Raw genomic sequence first — 17,840 nt, 5'->3', positions numbered from 1 at the left:
TTGCGCTTAGCAACACATTCAGCGACTCATTTTTATAAGATGACGTAAAATTGTATTGGCATATCTTATAAATTAAATCATCTTAACCGCCCCCTGGGGCAATTGTGGTGCACTTTTTAACCGACTTCCAAAAAAGGAGGAGGTTCTCAATTCGACTGTATTTTTTTTTATGTATGTTACATCAGAACTTTTGCTCGTGTGGACCGATTTCGACAATTTTTTTTTAGTCGAAAGGTGGTGTGTGTCAATTGGTCCCATTTAAATTTATTTATGATCTAACAACTACTTTTCGAGTTATATCTAATAATGCGTTTTTACTTGACGCTTTTTTCGTCGACCTACGTTGTATTATACCGCATAACTTTATACTGGATGTACCGATTTTGATAATTCTTTTTTTGTTAGAAAGGAGATATCCCTAGTTTAGTACCATGATCCGAAGGGCGGTACCGTGATAAGGAAACCAGGATCTGATGATGGGATCCCAGAGAAATCGAGGGAATCTTTTGAAAAGCCGCAATAACTTTTTACTAGGTGTACCGATTTTGATAATTCTTTTTTTGTTGGAAAGAAGATATCCCTAGGTTAGTAACATGATAAGGAAACCAGGATCTGATGATGGGATCCCAGAGAAATCGAGGGAAACTCTTGAAAATCCACAATAACTTTTTACTGGGTGTACCGATTTTAATAATTTTTAATTTAATCGAAAGCTGATGTTTGTCATGTGGTCACATATAAATTTTATTGAGATCTGATAACTACTTTTTGAGTAATCTTTGATAACGCGTAGTTACTTGACTATTTTTTCGTCGATCTACGTTGTATTACTCGTCGATGTAATTGAAGTCGGTTTTTTTTCGTTTGCGAGCAAACACAATTATGTAATTGCTTTCTAGGGAGGTAATACGTGATATCGGTTTTGGTTTAATTATTAAGTGTGCAAAGTTTAAAGAGATAGACTTTATTGGGAACCACCTTAATAATATAATTCTGTTTAGTGTCTTTGAGACAGGCACCAAAAATATGTACTAAAATGAAATAAATGCTAGTCTATTTCAATATAATCGCGAGGTTTAAAAAACTCTAAAAAATTCGTAAATATCTTATAAAAGTAACATAAAGAATAAAACGAAACTGTTTCAAAGTTGAAAAGTTGTTTAACGTTAAATTGTGTTATCGACTTCCGCGCAAAGCGACACGCTGGAAGAAGCGAGGAAGATTGCCGCTTAGCTATAAAAATCGATAACATTAGTGAGTTCGTACAAATGAATTATACGAATCCCATTTGTGTGCGTCTCTCGGCTTCTAGCGAGCGAGAAACAAAAAATACAAGGGAACTTCTTGTAATAAAAATCAATCGGAGCGGAGAGAGAAGGCGCCGCGCGGGGCGCCGACTGGTCGGGCGCCGAGGGAGGCCGCCCTGTGCCCCCTCCCTTTGCATATCTACACCATCTATAGTGCATCTACCCTCATTAAAATGAACCTAATTTGTTTATGAATTTTAGCTTCCTGTACAAACAAATTGTGATCAATTTTACTTTATCATATTTACTGGTAAAATTATTTCGATGAATTTATTTTGTGTACATTATGTGTATGATTAACCGTCGAAAGTGATCTAGCGAAGCGCGCCGTTCGGCCGGTTCCCGGCAAAAAGGCGTTTGTTTTTATTTCTTTTGCGCGGAAAAAAATCAGCACGCGCCCGCCCTGCACCTCCTAAACATGCGCCACGCAGCGACGCAGACTCGGGCGGGTGTGTGCCGAATTCACTTTCATTTGCGACATCTCATCGTCTCCCGAAGGTCACGGTGCAGCGGGCATCGTTCCGTGCGTCGCACGTGTGACGCGGCGGGTGATACGGCGGCCGCTGACCGACTAGGTGAGTCGATCGGTCTCGCGCTCGTCTTCCTCGACTCGTTTCTCCCACGTTTATCGTCTCCGCTCCACACCGTTCGTGCGGAAAGACGTTACAAAGTACGAGAACTCGCGGTGTAGTGACGCGCAGCCGTGTGTCCGCCGTGTCCTCGCGCGGCGCGCCGAATAGCGATATGAGTAACGCGAGCGGGTTAACCGCGCAACTTTATATTCACTACTCGTCACCTCCGTCAGGTGTCGGTACGCGAATGTCTACGTTAACGCGTCTCCTGTAGACCGTTTATTGGTGGGCGCTACGATCTCGAGTGACGATAAAGTTTTGAATTACGTTTCGCGGGAATTCGCTGTCAACTGAAAGTTTTGAATCGACCGAGAGAACGATGTATATCGCAAGGTTATGCTTCCTATAGGCTATAGTGTGCGAGTCGAAATAATCAAAAATAAAAAACTAATACGAGACGGGTCGGCTTGCGGACGAGGGAAAGAGAGGGAATCGAGTTTGCACTCCTCATTTGTGCACCAATCGAGAAAAAATTCAATAAGGCTTGCTTCCTTTTGTCTAATTACTTATGTAAACTTACTTATAATATGCCGACTGTCCGGTTCGCGTGTTATTGGTAACTTTCTTATACTCGCTACGGCTTATTCTATATTTAGTTTGTTTACATATTCATTGGAAAATATTTTAGGTAAAGCTTACGTGTATATATCAAATTAACATTTCTAATAATATTTTTAGGAAATGCCCGGAACAAATACATTTCAGGTGAAATGCGAGCCTCTATCTGACGAAGAAGAAAACGGCACACTGTACTCTAAAACTTTTTTTAGCGATCAGGTATGTGTTTTTATTATTAACATTTATATTCCTGACATTTTAATTTTTAGCTATCTAGTTTTAAATATTTCTAATATATCTAATATAAATATAAAACTATTTAGGTAGTTAATTTTTGGCACTGATTTTTTCACATAAAATTTAAATGAATAACTATTTTATTTTATTTTTATATCACTAGTTCGGCAAACAAGCGTACGGCTTACCTGCTGGTAAGAGATTACCGTAGCTTATAGACGCCTGCAACACCAGAAGCATCGTAAGCGCGTTGCCGACCCAATCCCCAATCCCCCCAGGAGCTCTGGTTATTATTATTAAGCTGTAATCTTCTGTAAGGTCGAGGTATTTCCCCAGTCGGGCTGCTCCATATTTTGAGCAAGAAATTCCTGCTGTGCCCTACCTCAGTTAAAATATACAATACAAGACATTATTATGCTATACAAGAGTTGAATAGAGCGGGCCTTTTTTAAACGTTATGCATTATCCTAAAAGCAATTAATTAGATAAATTACTCCAGCTCGACAGTTCCTTGACTACTTACCAAGCTAAAACGTGGTCAAACTTTTCCATTTGCTTTTTTTTTCCAGCACTTAAAATATATCTAATTATGATTTAAACAAGTAACTATGTTTCCGTAGATCTAATCTACAAATATTTATTTACATTTGTGTTGTACCCTACTATTAAGTTGGACTATTGAGATCAATGAAACATAATAATTCCAGTATTATTATCTATAATATAAAAATGAGTCGCTGAATGTGTTGCTAAGCGCAAAACTCGAGAACGGTTGGACCGATTTCGCTAATTCTTTTTCTAAAATATTCCTTGAAGTACGAGGATGGTTCTTACGGAGAGAAAAATTCTAAAAAAAAAAAAAAAAATTAAATTTCCTGAAAAAGTCTAAAAACAAAACTTTTCTATACTCCCATACAAAAGATTTGTGATAATACTTAAAAGTCAATTTGAACTTTAATACCATACGATAAAGTTTGTGTTAGGCGATACGAAGTTCGCCGGGTCAGCTAGTAACTTTATAAAAATAAAAATTCTGCGCGCTTAGTACCTATTTATTTAATCATTAGACAACAATATTTTTATCAGTGTTTCTAAAAGGTAATTAAACTGGTTAGGTAAAAGTATAGCTTACACATTTTTTAAAGCTAGGTTAAATATACGTGTGTATCATGTTAAGGACTTACGCTCACGTAATTAGCGTAACTATTAACGTAAATGCAAGAAAAACCGCGCTTGTGAGTGATAAAATGATTTTTACAATTTTTTAGCTGACGTCAGATTACGTTCCGATAAAGTTGGAACCGGCACCGAGATCGGACGAAAATGTTTCTTCAAATCTACTGCATCACTTGCAGGTGAGTAATCTTGTTTTGTTCCTCGGCGTTGTTTTTAAAGATTTACGCTTAGGAGATGAAGATTGAAGAGATTATATGGATTTTAGAAGAAAAAAAAAACAACCGCTCTGGTGTAGTGGTGAGAGTCTTCGCCTAAAACACCGACGGTTTGCGGGTTCGATTCCCTCTCCCGGGATGGATATTAGTATTTGTACAAATATTTCTTTGCAATTTAGACGTCTGGATCTCCCCACCGTGCCTCGGAGAGCACGTTAAGCCGTCGGTCTCTGTTGTTATCATAAATACATGATAGCGATTGTTACTCATGGTAGGGAATATATCCGCCAATCCGCTGTGGAGCAGCGTTCGATCCTTTTCCTACATGGAGAAAGAGGCCTATGCCCAGCAGTGGGATGTGACAGGCTGAATGTAGAATAAAAAATGTTTAGGTATTATTATGTAGATATTAAAAGTGATTTAAAAACACGATTTTAAAGTTTTTCCAAGTATAAAACATCTTTACTGGCAAGTGGCACCCATCTTTTTATGATCTTTCACAGTTACCTAACTTTGTATTTCGCTAGCTCTAAGAGCAGGCTATTTACCGAATTTTATAAAATATTTTTTTTTTTTTTTTATGAAAACTCAAACTCAACAAAAAAAAAAATAGTACGTTATTCTTGATTATAAAGATAGTTTATAAAACTCCGGAAATTTCGTAGCCAGAAATATCCGATGATTAGCTAAATTCTTTACCTGTAACTACAGTATATGGAATACACTTCATACATTCTATATTATACATAAAAGATAAATTGTATTTCTATTGCTCAAATAATTGTGTTTACTCGCAAACGAAAAAAAAGACGACTTCAATTACATCGACGAGTAATACAACGTAGATCGACGAAAAATAGTCAAGTAACTACGCGTTATTAAAGATTACTCAAAAAGTAGTTATCAGATCTCGATAAAATTTATATGTGACCGCATGATAAACATCAGCTTTCGATTAAATCAAAAATTAACAAAATCGGTATACCCAGTAAAAAGTTATTGCGGATTTTCGAGAGTTTCCATCGATTTCTCTGGGATACCATCATCAGATCTTGGTTTCCTTATCATGGTACGAAACTAGGAATATCCTCTTTCCACCAAAAAAAAAGAATTATCAAAATCGGTACATCTAGTAGAAAGTTATGCGGTATAATACAACGTAGGTCGACGAAAAAAGCGTCAAGTAAAAACGCATTATTAGATATAACTCGAAAAGTAGTTGTTAGATCTCAAATAAATTTAAATGGGACCAATTGACACACACCACCTTTCGATTAAAAGAAAATTTGTTGAAATCGTTCCACACAGTCAAAAGTTCTGAAGTAACATACATAAAAAAAATACAGTCTAATTGAGAACCTCCTCCTTTTTTGGAAGTCGGTTAAAAAGTGACAATAATATGAAAAAAAAATAAACTGAACTCTTGCTTGCGTCAGTTAATCTGTTTTCGATAGACTTATTATATCGGAATTCAGATTGGATCACGCAGCTATAAAAAGTTTAAACGAATCGAACAAAAATCAAAACTCAACAAGGTAAAAAAGTTAAAACCACAACAAAGACTAGACTAGTTGATTGACTAGAAGCTACGTTAGTTGCTAGAGTATTTGCCCGATTGGTTGCCTCACAGGCTGCCTGTCAGCTTTGCTGACTAGTTAGACGATTAATTCAACGTGTTGCGCGACTAGTTGCACGACTGGAAAGATGTATGAACGTCGTAAACTAATAATTCCGTGTAATACTTTACATAACTTTTTGACTTCAAGATGGTCAGTTTGCTTGGTGGTTAAGATTACTACTACGAGATAACGGCGTGTGGACAACACTAAGTTTTTAACTGCTTGTGTTTGAAATTCATTTCATATTCATCGGTGAAAGAAAACATTTTAACATACATAATTATTTTGGAAGAAACTTTATACATACACAACATATCCCAAAATATGAGTCAACCGTTATACTACGGCGTTGGGATCGTCTTCGATATATCGGGAAGTTGCAATATATATGCTGAGTATTTACTGACATATCTGATGTTGGATTATTAGGGTTTACGTATTAGACAACGGTCTTACTCCGGTATTTGTGGGGTCTTGGTCTGGAGACATGTCATTACCCATACAAAATCATGGTCCATACAAGCCACGTTTCCCAGCAGTGCGTCCAAGGTTCGCTCGAGGAGCCGCCCGCGCCCGCCGCGCCCTCCGCCACACCCGTGTGCGAGCACGCGCCCGCACCATACGAAGCGTCGCTCGCCACGCTTCAGCCCGCACAAGCGGACATAGCGGTGAGTGGGTTTGTTTGGACTTTACCCCTTAAGGCCCGTGCTTGTGCCGAGCTGCCTTGATAGAGATCGTGCAACGTACTTCTACGAGAAAGAGGTAAATATTTTCGAAGTAAAACTTCTGTACGCACGCTTTACTTGGGGAGTAAGCTAGTGAATGCGTGACGAAAAGTGTGATCGAGCGAGAAGAACGGAGAATGAGAAAGAGTTGCGAGCACACATTTTCTTTCTCTCTTCCTCTCATAGCCAGTTACGTTTTGTATATCTAAGACACAGTGCAGCCCTATTATGTAGAAGTTTTACTTCAGTCTTGTGGTCTAAACATACTCGTTGTTTTTTTAATGTCACGAAAATAGTTTTATAGGAGTAAACTTCAGAGATACATTGGTGGCAAACAAAAAAACGGTCCTCCAAATGGTAAGCGGATACCGTAACCTAATAACGTAGCAGGAGCATTGCCAGCCCGTTGCCAACCCTATCCCAGACCAGGAGCTCCAGCTATCTTACTCACTGCAGGGACGCAACACTACTTGAAAGGACTATTAATTAGATGTAATATTCATTAAGATTGAGTTTCTCTCAGGATAAAATAAATGTTTGTATTGGTAATCAGGGTTCATCACTTATCAGCCGGCACTTAGAAATGATGAACACGAACGAACTAGCTGACTCCGCTGAGTTTGTTCCGCTAATGTCTATCAAGGATGAGCCTACGTCCGAAGGAGGTATAACTATTACTAAGTAGAATATGTAGAATTTAGAAATCTATTATATTTGGCAAAATACTTATCGTGTAAGCAGGCCGAAGATGGGCAGTGGCGTTTTCGGTGCGACAAAGCCAGCCCTGCGGTCACCAACGTGCCTGCCCAGCTTGCCACTATGGGCAAAACACATGAGTTCGCGCCATTTTTGCGCGAACTTGTGGAGGTCTATGTCCAGCAGTGGACTGCGATAGGCTAATGTGTGTGTGTATGTGTGTGTTATCGTAAAAGAAAAAAAAAACGATCTTTTTGCCCAGTTAAAAATCCCGAAACAGTAATGTAGCCAGCCAGCTCAGCCTATTGCAGTCCACTGCTGGACATAGGCCTCCCCAAGTTCGCGCCAAATATCCCGGTTTTCCGCAATCCTCATCCAGCCTACACCGGCAATCTTACGTAGATCGTCGGTCCAACGGGCCGGAGGACGTCCCATACTACGTTTGCCAAGACGTAGTAGTGCCAATGTAGCTTGGTTGATAAAATTCCAAATCTTCGCCCTTTCGTGCAAAACTTCTCAACCTATTGCAATGAAACTTAATATGTGAATAGTACAACATTCAGAAGGGTATGTTGCTATATTTATTTCAAAATTTCCACAGCATTAGAAATTACGCGCTCATCTTCTTTTAAATTCTCATATGAAATCAACTCTTAAAGCAATAATCTAAACTTCGTTGACTGTGAAACCCAAACCGACTTCTGATAATTAGATTGCTGTAGGTACTATCATTGAAATATAGATGATGTGTTTCAGAACAGCCACATTTAAGCAGTGACGATACGAGCGATTCTAATGGTCCCCCGCATGAAACAGTCTGTCGAGGTAGTCCAAAGAGCTGGACTCAGAAGGACATGGACCAGGCCTTGGAAGCTCTCCGGAAACACCATATGAGTCTCACTAAGGCAAGTAGTAGAGTATTTGGATACCGATAGGCGTTTACTAAATAAGCGTTGCCAATAGATTTCTTGTGAGAGAAAACAAGTGCAAATAAAATGATTGATGCGATGAGATTTTTGCGCTTTTTGTTGAATAATTGTATGAGATTATCATATTAATTGTAATAATTGTTTTCGAGTGTTCTCGAACTTAAGTATCGTCATTGATTTTTACGAATATTCTGATTGTTTACACCCACACAAAACAAAATATAAAAAAATCATCAAACGAATCAAATAGTTTAACGTGTAAGAACCGCTCGAAACCGGTTAAAATCACTTCGAACAGCTACAAACCAGTTGAAACCGCTTGACAGGCGTCGTCTCAGTTCGGAATACCGTCAACCACACTATGGCAGCGCGCGCATCGTCTCGGCATCGATACGCCTAAGAAAGATGGGGGGGCGAAGTCCTGGGGAGCTTCGGATCTTGCCAGGGCTCTGGCCGCGCTACGGTCCGGTACATTATCTGCTAATAAGGCTAGCAAGGCCTATGGTGAGTTCATTAGAATACTTTTTTTTTACAGATGTAGTAGTAAAAGTAGCAAACAAGCAGACGATCCGCCTTGGAGTTTGGGGTTTTAGTCAGTACGAGTTTGGGTTGATGATCCATGAGGATTTCCCCACGATAAAAAAAAAAAAAAACGTAGATACGTGATATTCAAAAATGTTTAGAATTCCTAATGTAAGGGTAACACAAAAATAAAATCATACATATTAAAAAAACGTAGCCTATGGTCGCCTATGATATAAGAAGTATTGCAAGCGTGTTATCTCCCATTACCCAATCTAGAATTGCAAGTATTGCCACTCGCAGCCTGTAAATCCAAAAGGCTTAGTTTATTAGATGTACACACTTGTTATAGGAGATTTGCAAGAACCTCAACGTTAAGGAGATTCGACGATGAATAATCATAGACAGAGATCAATAACACACCACTTTTCCTGCGTACATGTGCCCCTGAGTTGTCTCCACCTCTTACACGCCTGTACCGCCTGTCACTTAAGACTGGCAAAGTGCCGAAGTCTTGGAAGCTTGCCAACGTGCAGCCTGTGCCCAAAAAAGGTAGTCGTGCAGACCCAGTCAATTACCGTCCCATCTCGGTCACGTCCATACTCTGTAAGACTATGGAACGTGCACTGAACAACAAACTCTTGGCCCACTTGGAAGGTAATGATCTCCTCAGCGACCGGCAGTACGGTTTCCGCCAGCACCGTTCGACTGGGGACCTTCTAGTGTATGTCACACATATATGGAGTGAGGCCATTGACAAACACGGCGAAGCACTTGCCGTGTCTCTCGATATCTCGAAGGCCTTTGACAGGGTTTGGCACGCGAGCCTTATAAGCAAGCTTCCTTCATATGGTATTCCACCTAGCCTTTGCACTTGGATTTCTGACTTCCTGAGCGAACGTTCAATACAAGTTGTCCTTGACGGGTACTCGTCGGACCAAAAGGCTATCGACGCCGGTGTTCCTCAGGGATCAGTCTTGTCCGCTACCCTCTTCCTGCTGCATATTAACGATCTGTTCGTCACCGGTACCTTTGGGTATGCTGACGACAGCACAGTGACGGACTGATACTTTTCGAGTGCGAGGGCTAGTAAGGATGTTATCTAGTCTTGTCGAGAGGATATGGTCAGCCGCTTGAACGTCGCCCTCCAGGCAGTCTCCGAATGGGGCGATGCCAATCTGGTCACGTTCAACGCTACAAAAACACAGGCGTGTGTGTTCACCTCTAAACGGAGCCCTTTACACCTGGCTCCGACTTTCCGGGATGTTTCTGTGGAAATTACCGACTCCCTACAGCTCCTCGGTGTAGAGCTATCGTCCAATCTGAACTTTGGGCAACACATCGAGTCCAAAGCAAAAACTGCAGCAAAAAAACTAGGTATTCTCTCTAAGGTCAGGCGTTACTTCACTCCAGAACAGTTGCTTCAACTATATCAAGCACAAGTTCGGTCTTGTATGGAGTATTGCTGCCATCTTTGGGATGGATCCGCCAAATACCAACTGGCAACTTTGGACTCGGTGGAAAAACGAGCTAAGAGACTCATAGGTGACCCTACTCTGACAGACACTAAGTTGCAGAGTCTCGATCATCGGCGTAGGGTAGCTCGTCTGTCGGTGTCCTACAGAATATATTTCGGTGAGTGTGCGAAGGAATTGCACGATCTAATTCCCCAACAACCTTCCGCCATCGGGACACTAGGCGCGGTCGATCGTTCCATCCTTATGTCATCGATATGCCACCTACGCGCACAAAACGCTTTGGCACTACTTTCCTGATGCGCACAGCTAAGGAATGGAACTCGTTGCCCGCGTCTGTGTTTCCCGAACGATACAATCTGGGTGCCTTTAAGGCCAGAGTGAATAGGCTGTTATTAGGCAGGCATGCTCCATCTTCGACCGCATCCTCACTTAACATCAGGTGAGATTGTGGTCAAATGCCTGCCTATTTGTCATAAAAAAACCCATTTTAACCAAATTCAAAAATAGGAGGAGGTTCTCAATTGGACTGTTTTTTTCATTTTTTATGTATTAACTCAGAACTTTTTACTGGGTGGACCGATTTCGATGATTTTTATTAATCGAGAGGTGGTGCATGTCATGTGGTCCCATTTAAATTTAATTGACATCTGACAAGTGTTTTTTGAGTTATCATTAATAACGCGTATTTACTTGTGTATTTGTTTGTCTACCTACGTTGTATTACTTGTCGATGTAATTGAAGTTGGTTTTTTTCGTTTTTTCATTCGCATTTAGCCTGTAACATCCCACTGCTAGGCCTAAGCCTCTTTTCCTATATAGGAGAAGGACTGGAGCTTGACCCACCACGCTGGTCTACCGCGGGTTGGCGGATATGTTACCTAATATAAGAGTAGATATATATATCAGATATTTATGATAACAACCGGGAACGACAGCTTAACGTGCTCTCCGTGGTACGGTGGCGAGACCCACAAAGACATCCAAACCGGAAAGAAATATTTGTACAAATACAAATATCCACCGCGAGCGGAAATCTATTTTTAACCGACTTCAGAAAAAGGAGGAGGTTACTCAATTCGACCGTATATATATATTTTTTATGTATGTTCGGGGATAGCTCCGTCGTTTATGAACCGATTTTGATAATTCTTTTTTTGTTGGAAAGGAGATATCTCTAGTTTGGTACCATGATAAGGAAACCAGGATCTGATGATGGGATCCCAGAGAAATCGGGGGAAACTCTCGAAAATCTGCACAACTTTTTACTGGGTGTACCGATTTTAATGATTTTTAATTTAATCGAAAGCCGATGTTTATCACATTACTTGTCGATATAATTAAAGTCGGTTTTTCTTCGTTTGCCTGCAAACACAATTATTTTATTTGTTTCTTTTATTTTAAAAAACAAACTGTATTGCATCAATATACAGAAATACAAAACACAATAGAATCACTTAACCAAAAATAGTTTCCGATATTAAAAAAGAACATAATATAATAAAGATCAGCAGAGGTGCTTCACATTAATAGTTCTATATCAAAAACTTAATAATAATACTAAAATCATTACTATAAATTGATTAACAACCGAGAGACAATTGAGAGAAAAAAAAGTAATCAATAAAGAAATTCAAAAATCAAATCGGGCATTATGAAACAAATAAAAAAAAACAAGTTTAAAAAATCACATTTAAAAAAAAATTAAGGATCAAAATTGCAATTTAAATCAAAATCAAAATTAAATTAAAAAAAAAAATATTTTTTTAAGGAGTTATGAATAATTTTTTTTAAGGAAAAAATAAAAATATATTTTTTATTTTTTTTTTTATTTTTTGATTTTACCACTGTAATCAGACCGTCTATAATAAGAAATAAAGTATTTTTAGATCGAGTTTACGCAAGATCAAGGTAGTACGTAAAACCTTAACAACAATAAACAAATAAAATTGTCAGATTACGAGTACATTACATTTTAGGGTAATCGTTTCCAGTGTCGAACCATGATGTATTTATTTTACATTATTTATAATGTTAATTAATTGTAAGTAATGGATATCTTGTAACTATTGTAGTATGGTATGTTTGTTTATAATCGCTAAATAATTTAGCTTTTACATAAATATTATCGAGTACACCAGAACGTGTGACTCTGTTCCCCACGTGAGTCGCAGTGATATATTATTTAAACATGTGACAAAAATAACACGTGGAAGACGAGTCGAGTTGCAATGTTTGGTGTAATATGAAAATATTACTTACATACACTGTTTAATTTAATAACATACTCAAAATTAACTACTGGTGTATAAGAAAAAATGTATTTTAAAAATGGAATATGGAACTGGCGTTACAATTAGTGAAATGTTATGAAATAAATGTAATATGCTAAATAAGCAGTAGTTAAGCAGTAGTTTTCAAGTAGTATCGTGTTTCCGTAGCGATTAAGGTAACTAGAGCTCCTTATTGGGATTGGGGGGCTCCTTTTTTTTTTTTTTTTTTTTTTATCGCAGGGTAACCCATTTATGGGTGATATCCAGGATGCCCGGGTAGGCAGTCCTAGACCGTATGTCGGCTTAGCACTTGGGAGTGCACTACCGACCAAAACCCCTGCGGGAGCCTTCAGCCGCTTTAATTGGAGGGTCCCGGATCTGCAGGCAACAGGATCCCTCCAGCGACAGGCTGGCCTCGGCGAAAAGGCCAGACTTCTCCTCCATGGGGTTTGTCCGGCTCACCTCTGAACAATCCCGACGACGTCGTGTCTAGCAGGACCGGGTTCCCATCCCGGCCCGACACGGGCACAGGGGCGTTACTGGAAGCGCATTAAGTAGCGCCTCCTACGCACCCCCGTTTGTCGCCTGCGGACGGAGGCCTCGTCGGCGGCCCCCTCTCTCATCCGCTCGTCGTTCTCCTTCTGTGACATTACTGTCTCGCAGAAGGAGACCATCGCCTTCCAGGACTCGTCGTCACCGAGCATCGCGGTGATGACGCTCGGCAGTGACAAGTCCCCTCCGAGAACTGTCGTCAGATCGCGACGCAGCGCCACCCATCTCGGGCACACCTCTAGGGTGTGCTGGGCAGAGTCCACCACCGCGCCACAATCGTGACATCCAGTCGTCGGCTCCCTTTGGGCCGTCCGACACAAGTACTCACCAAAGCAGCCATGCCCGGTGAGAACTTGCGTCAGACGGAAGGTGAGGGGCTTGCGCTTACGGCGCATCCACCGCTCAAGGACCGGGCGCAAGGCAGCCGTTTCGCGTGTGGGGATTGGGGGGCTCCTTGGGGGATTGGGGGTTGGCAGGTTGGCAACGCGCTTGTGATGCTTCCGGTGTTGCAGGCGTCTATAATCTACGGTATTCTCTTATCATCAAGTGAGCCGTACGCTTGTTTGCTGACTTACTTGTATAAAAAAAAGACGAGTGTGCTTTAGACCACACGACTGCGGTAAAACTTCTTTAGCTCTAACAATATACAAAACGTAACTCTCTCTTTCTATCTTCACTAACTTATATCTCCCTCTCAACTTCCGCCGCCTCGCTCGATCATACTTTTCGTAACGCTCTCGTCACGTATTCATCAACTTACTTCCCAAGTCCGTAAAAAAATGCGTCTGTCATCCAAGTGCGTAAAGAAGTTTTACCTCTTTGTGTTGAGTCGATTGACGACAATGTGGAGTGACTCCCCCCCTCGCCCGCAGGCATCCCCAGCAGCACGCTGTACAAGATCGCGCGGCGTGAGGGCATCCGCCTCGCCGCGCCCTTCAACGCCGCGCCCACCGCCTGGCGCCGCGCCGACCTGACGCGCGCGCTCGCCGCCATCCGCTGCGGCGCCGCCTCCGTGCAGCGCGCCGCCGCGCAGTTCGGCATCCCCACCGGTGCGTCACACCTCACACTACGTCACACCACGTTGTCACCATTGCACTCCACCGCCTGGCGCCGCGCCAACCCGCATCAACGCATGCTTCCCCACCGGTGTGCGTCACGTCACATCGTCACACGTCGTAACTAGCCCGTTGGCGCAATTTGTAGTGGCCCTGCAATCTGTTCAGTGGGTTGCGGGTTCGATTCCCACCTGGTTGTGATATATGTATTTATTTATATAGATAGCTTTCTCTTAAGGAATTGTGTCAAGGATGCTCCAAGGATGTGACATAGTTTTTCAAACGCTGCCTAGCCCAGTTAAACTCGTCTGGTAATTTTACCTTCGATGTTATGTCTACCCAACTGCCATATTGGCCTAAGTTAAATAAACTTCTGGAAAACTTCAAGGGCTACATCTCAAAGTAGATTCGGGGTTACGTGATCCTTGACTATGAACTTGGTCTTATCCAAATTCATGCCAAGTTCAAACCTTCTTGGTTGTACTGCCCAGTATTGGGACTAGACAGCATTTTCCGCAGGTCTTATAACTAATCTGCCAGTAACACTATGTGATCAGGAAAGCAGAGGTGGGTGAGATACTTTTTCACTGATATTGATGCCTAGTCCACACATCCTGCAATAATACCTTGCAGATAAAATTAGATTATTTGTCCTCACTTGTTTGTATGCCGTAAATTAATTAGTGGACACTCTGACTTTAGAGTTACGTTGATCGTGTGCTGACAGTCGGCCTTCACAGCCGAAATATATGAAATTCTAGGAAGCGTTATCACACTCTAACTTTAAGAAATACTCTAGTATCGCGCCAAAAGAAGGTCCTTATTCTCATATCATACACTCCGCACTTAGTTGCATATGTACATACACCGCGGCGATTAGTAGGATACTGAAAGACTCAGCGCTGATGAGATATGTTCTGAGCTGTCAGCGTGACTAAAACTAGCCTTAACATAATCACGTATATGTATAAGTGCCATTTTTCTTACTTCCTTGATCGCTGAGTTTTATAGCTCTTCTACACTGGACAAATTTTCGGTTGCAAATACTTGTCAAATACCCAGTAATACAGCTTATAACACGTAACCGTTTCAGTTAATTAAAGATTTTGCTGGGTAATAGACGTACCCAACCGCTAGCAATTCCTAAAGTTAATACTAATTACCGCCGCAATTCATTCATTATTCGAGCGAATGAGCTTTTTAACAAACTGTCAATAAATTGTGACGAATTAGAATTGTTCTCTACTAAGCCTGCCTCAGAATGTGAGTAGATTGTTTGCTTTGGAGTTCTTTGGCCCCCGCGTCGAGGGTGCAACAAATTCTTAAATACTGAAGCATTCCTCATCTTCAGGGATTTTTGTTTTGTTTGTAGATTTATTGTCATTGTTTGATGGTCTCATCATTTAAATAACCATATGCGAATACCTGTAAATGGCTTAGTCGAAATGCACAATTTGTACTCATTTAATGTCTTATGTGCTGTTGGTGTTCCAAATAAAAAATAAAATAAAAAATAAAATAAAATAAAATTTAAATCGCTTACAATATAGGTACATTGTACGGGCGGTGTAAGCGAGAGGGTATAGAGTTGTCTCGCTCTAACCCGACACCTTGGTCCGAAGACGCTATGGAAGAGGCACTGGAAGCTGTCAGGTGGAAAATTTTATAATCTTCTTTATATTAAAAATGTCAATAATTATTTATTTTACTAGAGATGTAAATGTAATAATCTGTCATTTAATTGTGTTTCCTAATTGTACGAAAAAAGCTTTTGCGAGAAAGTGGGAAGATTAGTCCTTTTATTTTTGAAATGATTTGAAGCCTAACCATGTTAGCTTTCTTTGTTTCGGTGCTTATATTATAAAATTCTCAAAATTAATTCTTCAGTAAAAATGGTTCCTCTGTATTTATTTAACATTTTTTAAATAACCACTGTGTACAAGATGAATTTAAATAAAGCTATGAATGCTGTAGTACCTAAAGTTTGATTTTCACTATTTACTGCCTATGAAAAACATGAGGCTTTTTGATGTTTTCAGGGTGGGTCAGATGTCCATCAATCAAGCGGCGATCCATTTCAATTTACCGTATTCGTCTCTGTATGGCCGTTTTAAAAGATGCAAATTTCCACCCGTTCAGGTCAGTTCCATACACAGTTACTTACTTCTTTCTTTTACGCTTTTCATTAGGTATGTCATATTTTTGTTCATTATTATCAATAATAAAATTACGCTGTGTGGTTACGGCAGTAAAGAATAAAGCCACCCCCTCTCTTCCCGTGGGTGTCGTAAGAGGCGACTAAGGGATAATACACTTCAACTACTACCTTGGAACTTAAAAAGCCGATCGATGGCGGGATAGCCATCCAACTGCTGGCTTTGAAATACACAGGCCGAAGACGGGCAGCAGCGTCTTCGGTGCGACCAAGCCAGCCCTGCGGTCAGCAACCCGCCTGTCCAGCGTGGTGACTATGGGTAAAACACATGAGTTCACGACATTTTTGGCGTGAACTTGTGAAGACCTATGTCCAGCAGTAGACTGCGATAGGCTGAAGTGTGTCTGTGTGAAAAAAAATTTTGTATCTCTATCTAGGCCTAGGCGAGGCAAAACCTAAAAACTTGTTATCTTTCTCAAATGCGTTATCGCCATTACATTTCTCAAAATATCAAAATTAGCTAGTTATTTTATCAATGATGAAGTATAATTAAGAAACTTTGTTTAATTAATTGATGTCATTATGACGTCATAGCTAATTGCCGTTCCAGTGCCATTGTTATTTAACACGAGTAAAGTAAATTATTGTTAAAACTATCCAAACTAAGTGAGTACTGCGATGTCAAGTTATAATTTAATACAAATGTAATAGCAGACTCTCCTGTCCCGTCTACCCAACTTCAAGTTCTAGGTACCAATTAAAATGTACGATTCTACGAAAATTTCAGGGTCAACCGATACAACAGGAGCTCCCGCCGCCCGAAGAGAGCCACCCACACATGTACTACCAGCACACACACCCAGAGCGAGAACACGTTTATATGAGCGAAGAACACACGCACGCGTACGCTCACTTGCCATACACACACTGCCACGTGACGAGCTGAGAACACCCCCCCTCTGACGAGGGGCAATGACAGATGATATCATGAAAATATACGAAACATAAGGAAAAACAATTATTTTCTCTCTTATTTTGTATTGGTATTGTAGATGTAGTAAAATTAAAAATTTGTCGCATAAACGAAAAAAAAAAAATTTTTTTTTCGTCAATTTTAACTTACAAAAATATTATAATAATTTAAGTATCGTAATATGTACAGAGAAAGTGAGTAAAAAAATAGAATACTTTAAAGTTTAAATTTTTTTTTAAACTACCCGCAATAAAGTCGTTTACCCTATTAATGTAAAAACATATTAGAAAACTAAAAAAAAAAAAAACAGAAAATAATTGTTTTTCTTTATTACGTATCGCGTGTTTTCATTTACGAGAGCATGACCATTATTTGTTAAATATATTTTTTATATTGGATGCCTTTGAAATCATGCGAAACACTGCTTTATGACTTTGTTGTAGCGTTGCCACATTTTCTTTTTTATAAAGAAATACTTTAGAAAGTGCAATACACATATTCACAGTTTCAAAACATGCAAAACTTAAAGTTAATTTGTTTTTATTGTATATAAATATTATTATTATTATTTTCAATAAAATGTGTCAATGTATCAGCCCTAATTCACATGTCCCAGAAAATAGTACGGCCTTGAAATAGGGCTTGAATAGGGCCGTAAAATAGGTGGCTTGGGCTTCCCTCTGTACTGTCTAAAACGTACAGTTAGAATACTGTATGAAATTGTTCTCAAGACTGTGATAT

General features: G+C 40.1%; 1 protein-coding gene across 1 annotated transcript; it reads left to right on the top strand.

Annotated features, from left to right (window-relative positions):
* Positions 1-1,725: 1,725 nt before the first annotated feature.
* On the top strand, positions 1,726-17,072 carry LOC123659810. The gene is made up of 11 exons (XM_045594980.1): positions 1,726-1,977; positions 2,618-2,716; positions 4,003-4,089; positions 6,188-6,409; positions 7,023-7,134; positions 7,922-8,082; positions 8,433-8,598; positions 13,789-13,965; positions 15,522-15,624; positions 16,011-16,110; positions 16,914-17,072. The coding sequence occupies exons 1-11, from the start codon at positions 1,726-1,728 to the stop codon at positions 17,070-17,072; spliced, it is 1,638 nt and encodes a 545-aa protein (XP_045450936.1).
* The last annotated feature ends 768 nt before the right edge of the window (positions 17,073-17,840 follow it).

The sequence above is a fragment of the Melitaea cinxia genome, chromosome 14 (genome assembly GCF_905220565.1).
Source record: "Melitaea cinxia chromosome 14, ilMelCinx1.1, whole genome shotgun sequence".
Classification (NCBI taxonomy): Eukaryota; Metazoa; Arthropoda; class Insecta; order Lepidoptera; family Nymphalidae; genus Melitaea; species Melitaea cinxia.
The sequence above is the reverse complement of the archived record's forward strand: the minus strand, read 5'-3'. Positions and strand labels throughout refer to the sequence as shown.

Excerpts from the sequence above, each read along its gene's own strand:
- LOC123659810 (XM_045594980.1), top strand. The coding sequence starts at position 1,726 with ATGCGCCACGCAGCGACGCAGACTCGGGCGGGTGTGTGCCGAATTCAC. Across the intron at positions 6,410-7,022 it reads AGCCCGCACAAGCGGACATA|GGTTCATCACTTATCAGCCG; the intron begins GCGGTGAGTGGG and ends ATTGGTAATCAG. Across the intron at positions 15,625-16,010 it reads GAGGCACTGGAAGCTGTCAG|GGTGGGTCAGATGTCCATCA; the intron begins GTGGAAAATTTT and ends TGATGTTTTCAG.